This window comes from Trypanosoma conorhini, assembly GCF_003719485.1.
Source record: "Trypanosoma conorhini strain 025E chromosome Unknown Tco_14.4_contig_00085, whole genome shotgun sequence".
NCBI lineage: Eukaryota > Euglenozoa > Kinetoplastea > Trypanosomatida > Trypanosomatidae > Trypanosoma > Trypanosoma conorhini.
Window position 1 is genome coordinate 13,722 of NW_021704173.1, and position 16,859 is coordinate 30,580.

The following is a 16,859-nucleotide window of genomic DNA, read 5'->3' on the forward strand; positions in this document are numbered from 1 at the left end:
TCCTTTTTATTTAGAAGGTGTTTTTGGTTTCGAAGATGCATCGCCGCCTGACAACTTGCTGCACTGCGAACGGCGTACGCGGGGCCTGGAGGAATGCCGTCCGCAAGTGCACCTCTCAATCGGCGGAGGGTGCTGCAGGCTCCCAGGCTGGCGAGAAGGCGGCTGGTAAGTTCAAACCCGCCTCTACGTCAACTGGGCCCCAACGAAAGGATTGGCGCACGCACAAGGAGGTTGTCTATGTTAAGGGAGTTCCAATGAAGGGGAGTCTCTTTAAGCTTCCATTGAAGGAGCAAGTCCTCATCTGCATCATCTTTTCTATCACAGGGAGTGCGGCAGTAATGTTTGTGCGGCCTCTTATTCGCACTCTTGTAAAGGACGGATTTCTGGGACTCCCAGAAGATAGTGGATGGGTAAACGGCCCGTGGCTCTATCGTTTTATATACCTCGCCATCATGTACCCTGCCTACTCTGTGATGCTCTTTATTATTGGCTCCATTTTCGGCCGACGCGTGTGGTTCTCCTTCATGATTCACAAAATGTGGTCGCGTTGCATGACACAGAAGGCGGCAAAAAGGCTTGAATACGTCTTGGACCTGCAACATTATTGAAACCGCGGCGGTAACAAGTGGGTAGTGGCGGTGGTTTGCGTGTGGGCGTGCCTGTTTCTTATTTATTTTCTTGTTTTTTTTTCTTGTTGTTGTTGTTGCACGTTCTTGAGGCTGCCATCGGCTTCTCGCTTCCGTCCCTGGAAGAGGGGCGAGCAGCGCTCTTTTTCTCAGAGTCTCCTTAAGTGAAGTTGACTTTTTCCTTGAGCTTCAGTGGAACTTTTTTTTTTTTGCTTCCGGCTTCTTTTCCTCCTTCTGTTGCCTGGACGTGTGGCGCGTTGCGCGTGCTGGCAAGGATAGAAAGAGCGCCTGCTGCCCCCTCCGTTTCTAAATTCCTCGGCTCTCGCGCGGGACCCGCACACACGCACACGCAGAGTCACAAACTTGGAGGAAGACGGTGATGAGTCGGTTACAGGACGCCGCGTATGTCTTTGGCCGTGGCACTGCCGCCGGCGACGCCATTTACCGCTGCTACGCGAGGCCGACGAAGGAAAGTACGCTCGACCCGGAGCTCCTCGCAAGGCTGCAAAAGATGAGGTTAGAACGAGAGGCGGCGGAGGCGGCGATGTTTCATCCAAAGCCTGTGCCGAAGTCGAAGGCGATGATTAATCGCCCCCGCGTGGGTTTGCGTCAGCGCATGACGGAGGAGGAGGTCGCCAAGAGACGCCTCGAGGCGCTTCCTCGCAAGAAGAGGGAGGAGCACATCCTGCGGGAGGTGCGGGCGCGCCGTCCGCCATCGCCGCCGGTGTACCCGCGGCCCCCGGTCACCTTGGCGGAAAAGGAGCGCCTCGGGCAGATATTTCAATTTGGAGAGCAGCCGGCCAAGCCGTCGGAGTTCACCGGGGCAAATCGGGTGCGGTACGCTCTGATCGATCAACGTTTCCGACTCAAGGATCGCTTTGGTACGCTACAACGGCAGGTCGAAGCTCTGCGTGCGGAGCTCCGAAGGGTGCAACAGCAGTTGCACGATTCCGCGGTGCCCGACAAAGCTAGCGAATCGAAGGACACTTCAAATGCGTACATTGCGTCTGGGGCAGAAATTAGACCGTCTTTTCACAGGCGTGACCCACTCAAGGCGATGGAGCGGCGAATACAAGAGAAGGAGCTGACGGACGCCATCGGGGACGCCGTGCGGGAGATGAAGATCATAGATGCTGATCTGCGACAGTTGGACGAGAATGAGGCAAAGCGGTACAATTTGGAGCCGTGAGTGGCTGCCACAGCGGAGGCGAGGACCCGCAGTGACGCCGAGCTTCACCACTTGGAGGAGTGGGCGCTGACTACGACACGGAAGAACGACAAGGGGGATGTTTTACAGAAACCCAGGAAGCAGAGGGAGAAAAACAAAAAAAGCAAAAAAAAAAGGAGTTAAACACAGAGCTTACAGTTTTTTTTTTACTTTTTACATTTTGCACCCAGTTGTTTTTTTGTTTTTTCTTTCTGCATGTCTCTCAGTCTGAAACTAGAGTGCCGCAGGTAGGACACGGGTGTACAGTACGATGTCCCCGCAAGGCGTCTGAAGTCAAAGCAGAAATGAGGCGAATGTGATATATATATATATTTTTTTCATTGGTGTGTTCCTCGCGTATTTTTCCTTCGGACTCCTGGGTGTGTTGGCGTCTGCAGCTCAGTGCGATAAACCCCAATGATTTCAGTGTTCTCTGCCTTTGAGTCGCTTTCCTTTTTATTTATATACGTTTTCCTTTTATTCTTTTGCTTTGACAACTGCAACGACAATAACGTAAAGTGGGGAAGAAGGGGGGGCCAGCGTTGAAGACGCCGGCACCGGCACGAGGCACGGGGACTCTGGTGGGTGGGGGAAGGGGCGGCCTGCAGTGCCAATAGAGTACGCCTTTTTCCTCCCTCCCCTCCTTTTAACTGGCCGCGTGCATGGAATGCTGCCCGCCTCCCTGGATGATGCTCACAGAGACGAGTGTGCGGACGACAAGAGTCTCACCAGGCCGCCCCCAGCACTTCTGGAGGAGGCACAACGCCTGCATCTGGAGTTGTCTTCCTCACGCGTGGCTTTTACTCTTTCCAACTCCCTCGTGCAATTTCTTTCACCGCTGCAGCTGCAAGGCTTTGCGTCACGGCTTATCGAGTCGTGTGGTGTGCACCACATGGATGAACTCGCCGCTCGAGTGACCTGCGAAGACGACGTTGAGGAGCTTCTCGGCTCCCATGCTTCGCTGCAGCAGCGCCGCGAGCTGTGGAAGGGGGTATGCAAGTGGAAGCGAACGGCTGGGAAGCGGGCGCGCGAGCCAACAAAGAAGTCTGACAAGAAGAAGGCGCTTACGGGCGGCAACTCTCGCGACGCTGAGGTCGTGCCAGGGCGGGTTCAAGGTTCGACGACAGGGCGGTTGTTAGATTTGGATAAATGCACACCCTCGCAGTTTATGCGACAGTTTGCTTTTTGCGGTCATCAAGACGCTGAAATCGATGCGGTAACGCGGCCATCCACGGAAGTATGCGGCAAGAGCGCCGTCGAATCCGTGACAGGGGAGGCGGATGGTGGTTCTGCAACAGCGGCGCTGATGGCGTCTCTGGAGGCGTCTCCCTGCTCCTTCTCGTGGGCATCCTCAGTGAGTCCGTTGGGCGGCACGCCTTTTCGCGCAGAGAAGCGGTATCGTCGTGAGGAGTTGCCCATTTCAGCTCTTTCCGTGGGGCCTGGGATGACAGTCGCAGGGGAAAATGAGTTTGAAGAGGGGGGAGGCGGGTGCGAAGATGATGCGCGGCAGCAAAATTTGCTTCCCTCCGCGGTGCCCTTGGAGACAGAGGGTGAAGCGGTCGACGTTCGACAACCCATTGAGGAGTGCTCTGCAGAGTATGAGGTAATGCGGAAGGCGATGTGTGTGGCGCTGAGCAACGCAGTCGCAACCTACAATGCAAGACTTGGGGCGCTGCAGGAGCGGCTTCGCACGGTACTTGCTGCAGCAGCGGGGAAGAGGCGGCGTGACCCGTGTGACAGTGGCGTTTTCGTGGCTCTGGAAAAGGCGGTCAGGCTAGAGAGGGAACCTCCGCTGCGTCTCGAGATGCATCCCGCGGGGCCCCAGCAGGCAGGGAGCGTGTCATTCCCCTCGCACGTGCCCCAACAATGTCCAGAAAGGGCGCAGTCCGCGAAAAACGAGTGTGACGGTTTGAGTGCTAGTGGTGGTGGCAATCCGGAGTTGTGCGAGGTTGCAGCGCGGCTTGAGCCAAGTGGCATCCAGCTGCATCCGACTTTGATGCTAAACGCAACCGTCGTCTCTTCTCCCTCTGGCAACGTGGGCGAGGATGCGCTGCCCAGCCTCAGCGACATGACTTCCCCCAGCAGAGGAAGTTACCGGCGTACGGAAGGGCTGACGCTAGAAGAACCTGCGCGGCGGTGTACGGCAACTTTGCACGTCCCTCCCCGGGCGATGTCGGGGCTCGCCACAAATGACACTTCTCAGGGTGTTCCCGCTGCCTTCTCTCTTGATGAGGAGAGTACGGTGCCTCTCACGGCCAACCTGGGGCAGCATGTGAGCATCGCTGACGTTGCCGCTGTGTGTAACGAAAGCAGCGGTAGTGAAGAGGAATTACTGCCACGCCCATCGGCGGTGAGGGCATCACCTCCTTTGCTTGGAGGCGCCACTGCGGATGTGACGCGTCGCGAGCCTCTTGAGACACGTGGTACAATTTTGCTGGATGATTTTGGTTTGCAAGCTATTCCCAATGAAGTGACGCATTCGTCTCTCAGCCGCGCTGCGCCGCCTGCGTCTGCAGGTGAGTTGTCCATGGGCGACGGTAATTTACCTTCCACGGCGGCTGAAACGCAGGTGATCGATGTAGATGCACTCTCTTCCTTGGAGAGCGGCACGAACGAGGGGTGTTTGCCACACAGACGGCAGGAGGATATTGATGCCATTCCTGTGGATGACTGTAGTGACCAGCTTTCGGCACACAGCAGTCCCATGGCGTTACAAGGTTGCTCGTCACAAGAGGAGCACATATGGATGTGTTCACAGCTGCCCCGCGAGCGTCAGCGGGCCGTTTCGCGGAGCGCTTCCTTGTCCCCTCCTCAAGCGTCAGGGAATGCCTTTATGGATTCCCTTTCCATGTCCGTGGGCAACTGCGCCAGAGGACTGGATTGGACAACCCAGACTAGCATCGCCGCGGATGCGCGGGACCTGCCTCCAAAACCTCGCCCGGATGGAGACAGAGCAGGTTCGATGAATAGCGATGAGCATCAGCTGGGTGGAAAAGCTACCGTGTCAGTGACGTCGGAGAGAGCTTTTTCACCTCCGCGTTCATTAGCCCCTGCAGGGTTGCCACCAATGCCATCAAGGAGCTTGATGAATACGACTCTGCCGGATGCTCCAGAGTCACTGAACGACACTGTCGAGGAGTTAACGACGGAGGGAGTTATGAGCATGAGTTATGAGATGCTGCGCCAGTGGTGCCTGCGTCTTGGTTTGCGTCTTCTCTGCGACGAGACCTACGCGACGGATGCGGGGGAGAAGGAGTCGTGCGACGCCACGCGCATGGAGATCTCTGAGCAGGAGGATAGCCGTGGCTTCACTTTTACGCAGGGAGAAAACAGTAACGGATGGTGGTTAGATGACGGCGGTGCGGACATCAACGAGGGTGAGCTCGACGCACTAGACGGAGATCGTCTTTCACGTTCGCCACAGCGGCAGCACCCAAGTTGGGAGGGAAGTGGCACAACGACCCCACTACCGCTCACACCGGGAATTGATACAGGCGAAGCCGAGTGGCGGGATCTTCAACGGGCGGCGCTGATTGAGCAAATGCGGGAGGCACTGCGGCTGTTTATTACACGCCGACAGTTTATGTTTGAGGTTGCGCCCTTCTTCTTTCACCGTCTGCCGAGGTTTTCTGGTGGAGATTCCTACAAGCCCGTGCGAGCGGCGGACTTGGTCAGGAAACAGTTGGCGTTGACCCGTCAAGAGTTAGAGGAGCAGCGCCGATTGGCGAAGATGATGGAGGCTGAGGAGGTGGCCTGTTGCGTGATCACCGGTCTCGCGGCAGAGGCGGCGGAGAGCATAGAGCGGCAGGCAGTGCTTCCTGCGAAGGGCCAAGAGGTTGCTACGGGTCAAGGTGTGGATCCTGCGTCAGCGTCCGTGCGAAGTCGCTCTCCACAGAGAACATGCAACGCGGCCTACCCAGGGATGATCCCTGTGTATGAGCAGCTGTTGCTGATGGAGCCCATCGATGTTCAGGTGGCGACGAGTGTCGTGCAGGCCGACTTTCCGCACGTGTCTCGACATCGCGTGGAGGCCCTTCTTGAGGAGAGCGGGATCCCACTTGACATGTCACGTCGTGTGTGCAACAGCCAGAGCGATGGCGGTGGGGAGTTGAATGCGACGCAGCGCTCGGCTTCGTCGTGTTCACCGCCGCCGGGCTCACCGATAGGTTTGACACAAACAGGGCCGATAGCAAGTGCTCAAGAAAGTAAAAGACGCTTTTTTGCCCAGAGGGGCTGGGCGCAGCGAAGGAGAAACCGGTAATTAACCCGGTACTGTGTGAGTGAGGCATAAGACTCTCTCGTGACGCCGGGTTTTTACAAAAAGCTGTGTTTACACAAGTTTGGTGCTCCAAACTTGTACTTGGCTGCGTGCTGTAGTGTCCGTTGTATGCGCGTTATCGCTGTCAACTTCTCTGTTGCTTCCTAGGTGTAGTTTGTTTACCGAGCAACAGCAAAAAAAAAAAGAGGAAATAAGGTCAAAACTATGACTGTCCGTGCGGATGATCCTCGCTTGGGGTCCCTGTTCTCGGTGCAGCGCGCAGAGGACGCCGACATCGTTGTTATTGGATTTCCCTTCGATGAGGGGTGTGTGCGGAACGGGGGAAGACCGGGCGCCGACAAGGGACCTGCTGCATTTCGGGAGTTTATACACCGGTTGGGGTCTGTAAACAATCTCGAGCTTGACGTCGATGCTCGCAACGTAAAGTTATACGATGCTGGAGACATCGCCGCCAGCACCTTGGAGGAGGCCCATGACAAGCTGGAGAGGAAAGTTGCCTCCGTGCTTTCCCATGGGGCACTGCCGTTTGTGATTGGCGGGGGAAACGACCAGTCTGCCCCAAACGGACGTGCCTTGCTGCGAGCATTTGCTGGCGACGTCGGAATCATTAATATCGATGCCCATTTGGACGTTCGACCGCCTCTGCCGGATGGAAAAGTTCATAGCGGGTGCCCGTTTCGTCAGCTGCTGGAAGAGAAGAACTTCTCAGGAAAGCGATTCGTGGAGTTTGCCTGCCAGGGGCCACAGTGTGGCGCGTCACACGCACAGTTTGTGAAGGATCACCAGGGTCGTCTGATGTGGCTGAGCGAAGTTCGCAAGAAGGGCGCTGTGGCGGCGTTGGGGGAGGCCCTCACTGTGACTGGAAATAACACTTTCTTTTCCTTTGACGTGGACTCCTTGAAGTCGAGTGACATGCCTGGTGTGAGCTGCCCGGGCGCGGTTGGCTTAACCGCGCAGGAGGCGTTTGACATGTGTTTTTTGGCCGGAAAAACGGCGTCGGTGAAGCTGATGGACATGAGTGAACTGAATCCCCTTGTGGAGGCCTTTCGCTCTCCGCGTCTCGCGGTGTTTCTGTTCTACCACTTCGTACTCGGGTTCGCCACACGGCCGAGGGTGAAAGTGTAGCGGTAGCAATAAATGCGGGAAGGGGTTGTTGTTGTTTCCCGTTTTTTTTCCCCCCCATTTTCTTTCTGGTTTCAACGCTTCCCTTGTCCTTAGTGCCAGTGCGTGTTGTAGGAAAGCGACGTGTGACAAGGCGCCGCGACGTCGCAACATTAAAGAAACAAAAGGAAAACTAACAATACCGAAAGAAGACGAAATAGAAAAAAAAGGGGGGGACAAAAAAAGCAAACTAGCAGAGCCATTGAGTACCTTCTGAAGTGTTGCACACCTCTCTTTATTTATTTGTTTTATTTGTTTACTTTATGGCTCTCGACCGCCCCGCCTCTCTCCCCTTTTTATTCCTCGCTGCTGGGAATGAGCTCGTCGGGGGTGGAGCGACGTCGTGTAGAGGACGAGCTTTTGTTTTTGTATTTGCTGACATTTGCCGCACAGTAGCCGCGCGTATTAAAGTCTTTCGCAAAGCGGGTTAGGGCCTTCTCTCTCCCTCTCTGTCTGTGTGTGTGTGTTTTTGGTGAGGCCTCTGATCCTCGCCTCCCCTTTCGGCGGCGCACGCACTGGCGCGTGGCGACCCACACTTGAGGCCTCATGGGGCCTACACGTACACGCGTCCACACACATGCATATATGGTCGGCAGTGGCGAGGCAAGAGAGTCTTTTCCCCTGGGCGAAGAAGAGAGAGAATTGAGCGGATCCACTCATCCCCTAATCTTTTTTTTTGCTTTTTGTGCCTTCATTGCCTTGGCTTTCTGCGGCGGGTAGGAATCACGGGGAGGGTGCAGAAGTCGTGTGGTTAACCCCAACGTTCGAGCGAGGGGCATAGGCACAGCGAGACACAGCTCCCAAGTTGCAAAACGACAAAAAAAGGGGGAAAAAGCAGGAGGATAAAAGGGCAGCATCAACTACAGCAGAGCAGACAGATGGTGACCAGGATGGCTCCTGCGTCCGGTGCTTTGGTGCCACACTCTGTGTTTACCAGCACGTTTGAGAATGCCATGTTCCCAATGCGCACACTCTACTGTCCACCAGTGCCGCCGTCCATGTTAATGGGCCGCTACAAACCCCCGCCGCGCCCCGGCGTAAAGTACCGTAACGACTTGACGCTTGCAGGCCCACGAGAGCATTGGGCGCAGGCGCAAGTCTCACGCATGTGGCGCGGCGTCTTGACTCGTCGTCGACTGCGCAATGAGCGCAACTATTTCCAGGTACGCACCAGACGCGCCATTATGATTCAGTGCTGGTGGCGGCGTCTGCAGGCTATTTGGCGGCGTCGCTCCTTGCAGAAACTTGTGGATGAGTGGGTGGAGAGTCGTGGCAAAACAATGGTGGCGCAGCGACTTACCGGCTACGCGGTTATGATGACGTGGCAACGCAAGCGTTTTGAGAATGCCGTGATAAAAATACAGCGCGTATACCGCTGGTTTCGCAATCGGCGAGCGCTTGCTTTTAAGGACCCGACGGAGCCCGCACCTGAGCCGTTGCCATTTCCGCTGCGGATCCGCAAGAAGGTGTACTTCCCGTGGCGCCCCCGCGTCGAGGCGAATGACATGGCAAAAGCCAAGGCGGTAAGCAAAGCACCCGGGTCACCCAAGCCAAAGGGCCGTTCCACGTCGATTCAGTTCAGGAAGAATCGAAAGGAGCCCGAACCACCCACAGTGGAGGAGGCAAAGGTCATCAATGATGCCATGCGAGAGCGCGAGGCGAGGCAGGCGTTGACGCTTTCCCAGCCCGAGGTTCAAGACCGCCTGCAGTGGAAACGTGATGGTCTGCGGCTGAACGACTTTGACCACAACGCTGGGATGATTCAGCGGCTGGTAAAGTCAAAGTGGGATGGATGGACAAAAACGACGCGAAAGTTGACCTCCGACTACTTTAACGATAGGGTTCGCATCATTCAACGTTCCTTTCGTGTGTTTAAAACCCTCCGACAGATGCGGCAGGCCCAAGTTACTTTGGAGACCCGCGCGGAACGCAAGAATCAGGCCTACGCGAAGGCCAAGATTGCACAAGTTGAAGAAGAGCTTGTGTGGCAGTTCAACCTGCTCAACAACGCGGCGCGGACGATACAAATGTACTGGGCACGCTACAAGTACGAAAGCCTGAAGCGGAATCCCTTCTCGGAACATGACGAGGCCGAGGACGAGGCCGAGGCCGAGGGCGAGGGCGAGGACGCCGCCTCGAGGTCGCCGCCACCGCCACCGCCGTACAATTTAATCTCGGAGTACATCGCACGCGAGCGCATCCTGCGCAATGCGGCGAAGTCAAAGATGGAAAAGGAGATGGAGGCGGTAAAGAAAGTATCCGAGGCTCATCCAAACGGTACGTACCGGAGTCCGTTGAGGTTGTTAGCGAGGAAGGGTTGTTTACCGGCGCCGACAAGGGCAAGGCGGACAGGCCGGAAGAATTGAAGTTTAACCCCGGGCTTATGTAAAAGAAAAACAACAACGACAAACTAAAAAAAAAAGGACTGGTTCACAAAAAGAAAAACAACAGGGCGTGAAGACGAGAAAGATCCGCGACACTTGGAGGAACAAAGAGAATATGAAGCGCGTTTCCCATTTTTTCTCCCTCCCTTTCGTTTTGGAAGGTACGTCGCAAGCTTCGGCTCTTGTGTGCTTGTTTATGTGTGTCCGTTTGGTTTTCCTGATTTCATTTTGTTTTTGTTTTTCTTTCCCTTCTGCATTTGCGACCCTTGCCATTCTTGCGTGCGTGACGGCGCTGGGCGAATGTACATTGCGGACGGGGGTTGGGCTCCACCTTCGCACGTTATGCCCAACTTTGGGTTTGTGTTTTCGCCGCCTTCGTCCCGCGCACGCGCCCTTCATCGCCACCGCAGGCAACGGTAGAGGAATGAACTTTTCCACTCATGTAAAGCAATACAAGGAAACACGCGACTCGGTATATGTATGCACGTAGATGTATTTTTCATAATGAGGCAGACAGGGAGGGAGGGAGGGAGGGAGGGAGGGAGGGAGGGAGGAAGAGGGAAGGATGACGTATGGAGGTCGGAGAAGAAAACGAAGAAAAGGCTGCAACAAACTGTCAAGCACGTGGTCAGGTTGTTCCTCTTCTAGTGTTATTTGCACTCTTATGTTTGATGTCCTTTGTTGTTGTTGTTTTTTTTTTCTTACCCTGCTTCCCTACTTGCTTCACTCGTTCCTCCTGACTCCAGTGGAAGAGGGACACATGTGGGTGTATCCTTTGAGGTGCCTCTGGGCGTATGTGTCTGCACCATCTTCTCATTTCCGCTCACTCGTACAGGCCGCGTGTGTATGTATTATTTTTATTATTGCTACCTTTCTTGCTTTGGGATGGGGGTGTCTGGAGAGGCCCAGCAAGGACTTGCCTTGCGGGTTGGCATCATGTCATCAATGACCTAACTCCCTTTTGTTACCTCTTCTTCACAGGGTTGGTAGTTCTTCTTTGCTTTGCTTCCTGCAAAGGCAGCGGAGCGGCAGGCAGAACTCCAAGAAGCGAGAAACAAAAACGAAGAACACACAGAACACTCGCAGGCAACAAGACGAAGGGGGGAACGAATGGTTGTTGCCGCTGGTGGTGTTAGCGATGCTGGTGCGAAGGAAGGGCTTAGGCGGATGCAAAACACCCCAGTCTCGGCAACGACTTGGCCAAACAGAAAACAGCCGCAGGAAACCGCTCAGCGGGAAGAGACCACTGGTGGGGAAAGTGGGGAATACAAAACAAATGTTTGTCACAGGCTTTCTCCGCTTAAGCAGCACTATAAGCGCCGGTGGTATCAGCGCACAGCTTCCTCTGCGACCGCGTCCAACAAGGGCAAAGGTTTGAGTGGTTCATCCCCGTCGGATCCTGTTACATCCACTTTGAGGGGAAGTTCCTCAGCCAGCGTAAGTAAATCTAAGGAGGGGCACTTGTATGCGTCACAGCCGCTTGTTCCCTCCACAGAAACTGGATACGTGAGGGGTCTTCCTCAGACGGAGGACGCCCAACCCAGTTCCACGCAGCAGAGTCATTCTGACGTCTCCATTTCCAAGTTCGTTCCACTAAAGGGCATCAGCACTACGCGCAGGGCGGGGGCGGCGGCGAACTCGGCGAATTCGGCGAACTCGGCAAGGTGCGGGGCGGAAGGTGCGGAGGGGAAAAAGGACGAGGAAAGAAGCCCCTTTGGTCAGGTCATTACTAATGACTTACTGCGGGAATGGATAGGAGAGGAGGAGCTTTCTTTGGTGATAAGTGCTGAGTTTCGTCTGAATACAAAGTTTTTCACTGGGGTCGAGACCATTGGCGATAGAATGCCGCGTCTGCAGTCACTTAAATTGAATAATTCCTATATACCACAGATTCGACTGCTTGGGACAAAGCTTGTGAATTTGAAACGACTTTGGATTGCAAGTTCCCAGCTGGAGACCCTGAGCGGGATTGGTACCTGTGCCCCTCTTCTAGAAGAGTTATATGCCCCGTTCAATACCGTGCACGACGTCACACCCCTCTTGGACTTGAGTGAGACGCTTGAGGTGGTGGACTTGGAAGGAAATGATATTCGGGATGTTTCTTCTTTAATCCACTCCCTGCCACTTCTGCGCAATGTAAAATACCTGACCCTGCAGGGAAATCCTGTAGCTGTGGACCCCTCCACCTCGACATCGTCGGCATCTGCTGAAGAAAGTGCGTTCACCACACGTTCCTTTCGTGACGCTGTGCAGTCCCTTATGCCGGAGCTTAAGTACTTGGACGACGTCGTGGTGACGCGGGCCGCGGACCCGGCGTACAAGGAAGCCCTCTCTGATTCTAAGGGCACCAGAAAAACAGGGCGGACCTTGGCTTGCGTCGACCCACGTGATGTGACTCTCTCTGGTGAATATATGTTCCTTCAGCAATGCATACGTGAATGCGGGTTTGACGAACTGGAGGCTGCTGTCGTGGAGGCCACACGAGGAGTATACTCGCGGCCACAGACTTCTTGTGGGGAGGCGCGGCCGCGGTGTTCCGCCTCGGCAGGTTCACAGGGGTCCCAGCGACCGCGCAGCTCCTCCCACACCGTCCAGCGTTTACTGGCAGCCCCCAACTGTGGCCGCGCTTCCGCAGGTCGATGGCCTCTAGCTGCTGGCGGTGCCAGTCAAATTACTCCATCGCCTCCTGCGGCATCCTTGCGAAATGACCGTGCATTAGTGAGTGGGAGCATTCGCCTTCGCAGTCGACTTCCTCCATTGCAAACGGCAACAGGGGCAAATTCCCGCGTGGCGAGTGGTAATAGTTGTGGTCGCCAGAGTGGCGCCAGTGCAGGTAGTAGCAGAAGCGGTGGTGATAACTCGTCTGGCCCAAATGTTTCGTCTTCTCCCTCGACGGCAGCAGAGGTCTCTGCCAAAGGAGCAAGAAAAGAGGCGGATGGACGTTGCTCGGGTAGGAACTCAGACGCCTCACCCTTGCTGCTTGCGGCTGTGGAGGAAAGCATTGATACCCCCCTCTTTGACGAGGCCGACGAGGAGTGGGAGGTGTACAAGAAAAACTTGTTGCGCCGCATGGATACCAGGAGGGCCGCTATTCAGCGTTGGTCTAAATACATGAGCAGTGAGAGCGGCGTGTCGTCCCATGGGGAACATGACAGCGCTGGCCTCTCGGCCTTTTCACACTCTACTTCTACCCAGACAACCTCGGTGAGCAGTGGTCCTGGGTTGCTTCAGCTTCCGCAGAGGGAGCAGGCGACAGCTGTTTCAGGGGCAGCGGAGGTTTGTGGCGCAATAACCACTAGCCATATACCCGATAGACAAGTAAACGCGGCGGAAGAAGATGCATGGCGCGAGGAACTCGTGCGGTCTGTCGCACGATCGCGGACAAGAACGGCTCGTGCAGCTTCAGACAAGGAGTGCCGGCGAGTTGGCGGTGACTTCGCTCTCGAGGACGGTGAACCGGCGACAGTTACAGTTGCGGAAGGTAGTGATAAGACGCTTTATATTGAATAGCGGAAACCGAGAAGAAATACACATATGTAAAAATAATCTAGATTATATATATATATATATATATGTTTCTGTCTAGAGGGCAATACTCCCTTTTTTTTCTTTCTTTTTTCCTTTTTCTACCCCTCACCTCCCGGTATGTCCCTGTACGCTTCCTTGTTTCCCTGCCTGCCTGTCTCTCTGTGTGTGCCGGCGCGGGACCAAACCTCGGTGTTGCACGGGCGTCCCCCGCTTGCGGCAGGGCGAGGAGCAGCGGGGGATGCGAGGGTGCTGAACGCCAGGAAAGCGTGCGGGGGGAGCGTGAAGAGGCGGCCACCAGGGCCTACCTTGACAACCTTAAAATCGGGAGGGGAAAGAAAGGCGCGGAGCGAACAAGGAACAAGGAGGAAGTAAGTATGAAAAAAGAGGGATAAGCGGATCGCCGCTCTACATGTATGTGCACAAGATAAATGAAAGAATGATTGAATCGAAAGAAAAGTAGATGAATGGATGGTGAGTGTGCGGGCGTGTATGAATAATGAATCACAGACATTTTCCTACGCGTGCACTTACGTGTCTCTGTGCGGATATGAAGTTAAAGTGCTTGTATCCTTTTTGTTTTTTGCTTTTCGCTGTTTCCTTTTCTTGTCGTCTTTGTTGTTGTTGTTGTTGTCGTGTGGAATGTTGGCCTGTGCCTCCAATCTCCCCTCTACTTTCCCATTTTTTTTTCCGGCGGTTTTTCTATTTGTTGTTGGCTGTTGCTTCTGGCGTATGATCCTTTAGCACCTGCTTCTGCAGAACAACTCCGCGCCCCCGCCCCCGCCTCAAAGCCACTGAGTGTGAATACGCAGGTCCTGTGCGCGTTGATCTGTACCGTCCTGCGCCTCTTTTATGCCCTACACTTTATTTATTTATTTATTTTTCTTATAAGTGTAACTATTCCTTCGCTGCACATGTAGCCTCATCAGCTTCTTTTTTTTTTCTGTAACACTCCGCGTATGCCGGGGGACCCGCCACGACGCACGCCGCTTCCCCCCGCGCTCTCTCAGGGCCATTCCGCCCCTCCTCCACTGGGCCCCCGTCCTTTTCGCCGGGGCCGGGATCCGGCTGGGCACCCGTCTCTCGGAAGCGGCGACTGCTGACCGCACACGGCCCGGGAGCCGAGGGGCCGCTTCCGTAGGGCGCGCCGCCCTCACATGACGAACAGCCCACCCGACGCGTTCGACCCGCAAACAGCAGGGGCGTTTGGGGTGCTCCGGGTCCTCCGTCGCACCGAAAGTAGGGAGTATTCCCGTAGTCGCGATGCAATGGGAGTGCCCGGCATGGGGAGGTCTGGGCGAAGTTTTCGAGCATGCGTACACGGAGCCAGGTGGGGCGCGTACGTGTTTTGGGAAGTAGTGACACTATGGCCGTGGACTACCGGTGCCCCTAGCGGGGAAGGAGGGACCTATTTCTGGCCCTTGGCTTTTCTCTTTGCGAGGCACTGAACCCTGGCGCCGCGGCAAGGCGGTCCACAGCTTCGCCTGGGTTTGTTCCACACTTGCTGCATTGCAGTTCACATGATGCATGCCGTTTGCATGCTTGTCTGTCTCTTTTTCATTGCTGGTAAATGTGAAATGGAGGCCGAGGATGTTTTTGTATGCCTTTTTTTTTTGCTCTTTGCTTCGCACCTTCTTCTTGATGTAAACGATGGGGCTGTGGCGACTGCCACAAGTAGCGAGGCTTCTCCGTGAGAGTGCGAGAGAGTGAGAGAAAAGTTGACAGAACGCACCGAGACTTAGGAGGGTGGACATCAGAAATGCCATGTGAGGGCTGTGGGCTGTCGGAGGCCGCGATGCAGTGCCCGACGTGCAAGAAGTTGGACCTACCACCGAGTTATTTCTGCACGCAGACGTGCTTCAAGGATCACTGGGCCGACCACAAGCTGAAGCACACGCAGTCGGCGCTGCCTACGATTCCCACCATGACGGATGCGGCGTTGAATGCGTTCAACTTCACAGGAAGCTTGCGCCCTGGGCGAATAACACCACGTCGTGCGGTGCCCTCGCACATTCCCCGGCCCGACTACGCGGATCGCGCCGACGGCGTCTCCAACGCAGAGGAAAAGGACCGAGGGTCAAAGGTGAAGCTGTACAACCTTCAAAGTCTGCACGACGACACTAAAGAGACGACGGAAATTCAACGGGTGAAAACGGTGTGTCGTCTCTCGCGCGAAGTGCTTGATATCGCCACCGCGGCTGTGCGTCCCGGTGTGACGACAGACGAGATTGATCGTATTGTTCACGAGGCCACTGTTGAGCGGAACATGTACCCCTCCCCACTAAATTACTATAACTTTCCCAAGTCTGTTTGCACCTCTGTAAACGAGGTGATTTGTCATGGCATCCCTGATTCGCGGGAACTGCAGGACGGGGATATTGTGAATATTGACGTCTCAAGCTATCTTAACGGGTTTCACGGGGATTTGAATGAGACTGTGTTTGTGGGTAAACCGGACAGCGATAGTGTGCGCCTTGTGCACTGCGCGTATGAATGCCTGTGTGCTGGTATCAATGTGGTGAAGCCAGAGGCGCTCTATAAACACGTTGGCGATGCTATTGAAGCCTGCGCTGAACAGTATGGTTGCTCCGTTGTACGCACCTACACGGGTCACGGTGTTGGACATCTCTTTCACACGGCTCCTACGGTATGCCACTACGCAAATAACAAGAGCCTTGGAATGATGCGCCCCGGGCACGTTTTCACCATTGAGCCCATGATTAATTTGGGCACGTGGCAGGACGTGACTTGGCCAGACAACTGGACAAGTACCACACGCGACGGAAAGCGCAGCGCGCAGTTTGAGCATACGATGGTTGTCACCACCGACGGCGTAGAGCTCCTTACCGACTGGACTGACGGCATTCCGACGTATCAGAAACAGCTGGAGGGCTGGAATATACCTCTTCCGCCCCCTAGCCGTGGCGTGGCGAAGTAGCATTGAATCTGCTTCTGCGTTCATTGGCACCCACGCCCACACATGCGTCCATGTAACGTATTCGATGCGCGGGGCTTGCGTTGGGTAGTGCATCATACGTTTTTGGATCTGTGCACGTATGCCTCTGTTGTGTTGGGTTTTCCTCTTTGTGTTGCGTATTTTTCGTTTGTATTTACGTGTGGGGCGCGGAGGGAATAAAGGGTGCCGGCTCTGTCAGGCCATTGAAGTGGCGGAATATTTTTGAGGAGGGAAGAGCCCCGGTGGGAGGACAGGGCGACGTAAGAAACGGCCAAGCCACGCTTAACACCAGCAAGCAAGAGAATGAAAGGGGGAAAAAAAAAGAAAACCGAAGCAAGGGCCACAAGTATAATTTTCTCTCCATGAGACGAAGTGGGATAGCGTACCCGTGTTTGCGTTCCTGCGGCGCAGCGGCGTACCGTTTGGCCTCACCCAACTCAAAGGCAGCGGTGTGAAATGGCCCCAATCTTCATTTTTTTTTGTTTTCTCCTTTTATTTTTATTTTTATTTTTTTTACCATTTGCGTGAAAAACAACAATACACGCTAACGCCCGTGCGTTCAGGTGCGTCCACAGACGAGCGTCACGGTGGGGTACAGTGGACAACTCTTCGTGCCGTAGACAGCCGGGGGAGTGGAACTGGGCAGGGCGAGAAGTGAACGAAAAGAAAGGCCCTAACCAAACCAAAACAAGGGAGGAAGCACCGCGAGGAAAAAGAAAAA

General features: G+C 55.0%; 7 protein-coding genes across 7 annotated transcripts, besides 12 other annotated features; all 7 read left to right on the forward strand.

The window, feature by feature from the left end:
- Positions 1 to 35: 35 nt before the first annotated feature.
- On the forward strand, positions 36 to 608 carry Tco025E_02230 (uncharacterized protein; the record flags this gene model as incomplete). The annotated part of the gene is made up of 1 exon (XM_029369159.1): positions 36 to 608. The coding sequence occupies one exon, from the start codon at positions 36 to 38 to the stop codon at positions 606 to 608; it is 573 nt and encodes a 190-aa protein (XP_029230708.1).
- Positions 609 to 675: 67 nt separating this feature from the next.
- Positions 676 to 706: a microsatellite.
- A 299-nt stretch (positions 707 to 1,005) lies between these two features.
- Positions 1,006 to 1,815, forward strand: Tco025E_02231 (uncharacterized protein; the record flags this gene model as incomplete). Its single annotated transcript, XM_029369160.1, has 1 exon — positions 1,006 to 1,815. One exon carries the CDS (start codon positions 1,006 to 1,008, stop codon positions 1,813 to 1,815), a length of 810 nt encoding a protein of 269 aa, XP_029230709.1.
- A 129-nt stretch (positions 1,816 to 1,944) lies between these two features.
- Positions 1,945 to 1,969: a microsatellite.
- Positions 1,970 to 2,500: 531 nt separating this feature from the next.
- Tco025E_02232 (uncharacterized protein) lies at positions 2,501 to 6,094 on the forward strand (the record flags this gene model as incomplete). The annotated part of the gene is made up of 1 exon (XM_029369161.1): positions 2,501 to 6,094. One exon carries the CDS (start codon positions 2,501 to 2,503, stop codon positions 6,092 to 6,094), a length of 3,594 nt encoding a protein of 1,197 aa, XP_029230710.1.
- Positions 6,095 to 6,316: 222 nt separating this feature from the next.
- On the forward strand, positions 6,317 to 7,237 carry Tco025E_02233 (arginase; the record flags this gene model as incomplete). Its single annotated transcript, XM_029369162.1, has 1 exon — positions 6,317 to 7,237. The coding sequence occupies one exon, from the start codon at positions 6,317 to 6,319 to the stop codon at positions 7,235 to 7,237; it is 921 nt and encodes a 306-aa protein (XP_029230711.1).
- A 270-nt stretch (positions 7,238 to 7,507) lies between these two features.
- Positions 7,508 to 7,538: a microsatellite.
- A 625-nt stretch (positions 7,539 to 8,163) lies between these two features.
- Tco025E_02234 (uncharacterized protein) lies at positions 8,164 to 9,639 on the forward strand (the record flags this gene model as incomplete). Its single annotated transcript, XM_029369163.1, has 1 exon — positions 8,164 to 9,639. One exon carries the CDS (start codon positions 8,164 to 8,166, stop codon positions 9,637 to 9,639), a length of 1,476 nt encoding a protein of 491 aa, XP_029230712.1.
- A 21-nt stretch (positions 9,640 to 9,660) lies between these two features.
- Positions 9,661 to 9,695: a sequence feature (A-rich).
- Positions 9,696 to 9,869: 174 nt separating this feature from the next.
- Positions 9,870 to 9,916: a microsatellite.
- Positions 9,917 to 10,172: 256 nt separating this feature from the next.
- Positions 10,173 to 10,211: a microsatellite.
- Positions 10,212 to 10,767: 556 nt separating this feature from the next.
- On the forward strand, positions 10,768 to 13,167 carry Tco025E_02235 (putative leucine-rich repeat protein (LRRP); the record flags this gene model as incomplete). The annotated part of the gene is made up of 1 exon (XM_029369164.1): positions 10,768 to 13,167. The coding sequence occupies one exon, from the start codon at positions 10,768 to 10,770 to the stop codon at positions 13,165 to 13,167; it is 2,400 nt and encodes a 799-aa protein (XP_029230713.1).
- A 16-nt stretch (positions 13,168 to 13,183) lies between these two features.
- Positions 13,184 to 13,231: a microsatellite.
- A 302-nt stretch (positions 13,232 to 13,533) lies between these two features.
- Positions 13,534 to 13,570: a microsatellite.
- A 39-nt stretch (positions 13,571 to 13,609) lies between these two features.
- Positions 13,610 to 13,687: a microsatellite.
- A 68-nt stretch (positions 13,688 to 13,755) lies between these two features.
- Positions 13,756 to 13,819: a microsatellite.
- A 226-nt stretch (positions 13,820 to 14,045) lies between these two features.
- Positions 14,046 to 14,071: a microsatellite.
- An 870-nt stretch (positions 14,072 to 14,941) lies between these two features.
- On the forward strand, positions 14,942 to 16,120 carry Tco025E_02236 (putative methionine aminopeptidase, putative,metallo-peptidase, Clan MG, Family M24; the record flags this gene model as incomplete). Its single annotated transcript, XM_029369165.1, has 1 exon — positions 14,942 to 16,120. One exon carries the CDS (start codon positions 14,942 to 14,944, stop codon positions 16,118 to 16,120), a length of 1,179 nt encoding a protein of 392 aa, XP_029230714.1.
- Positions 16,121 to 16,610: 490 nt separating this feature from the next.
- Positions 16,611 to 16,653: a microsatellite.
- The last annotated feature ends 206 nt before the right edge of the window (positions 16,654 to 16,859 follow it).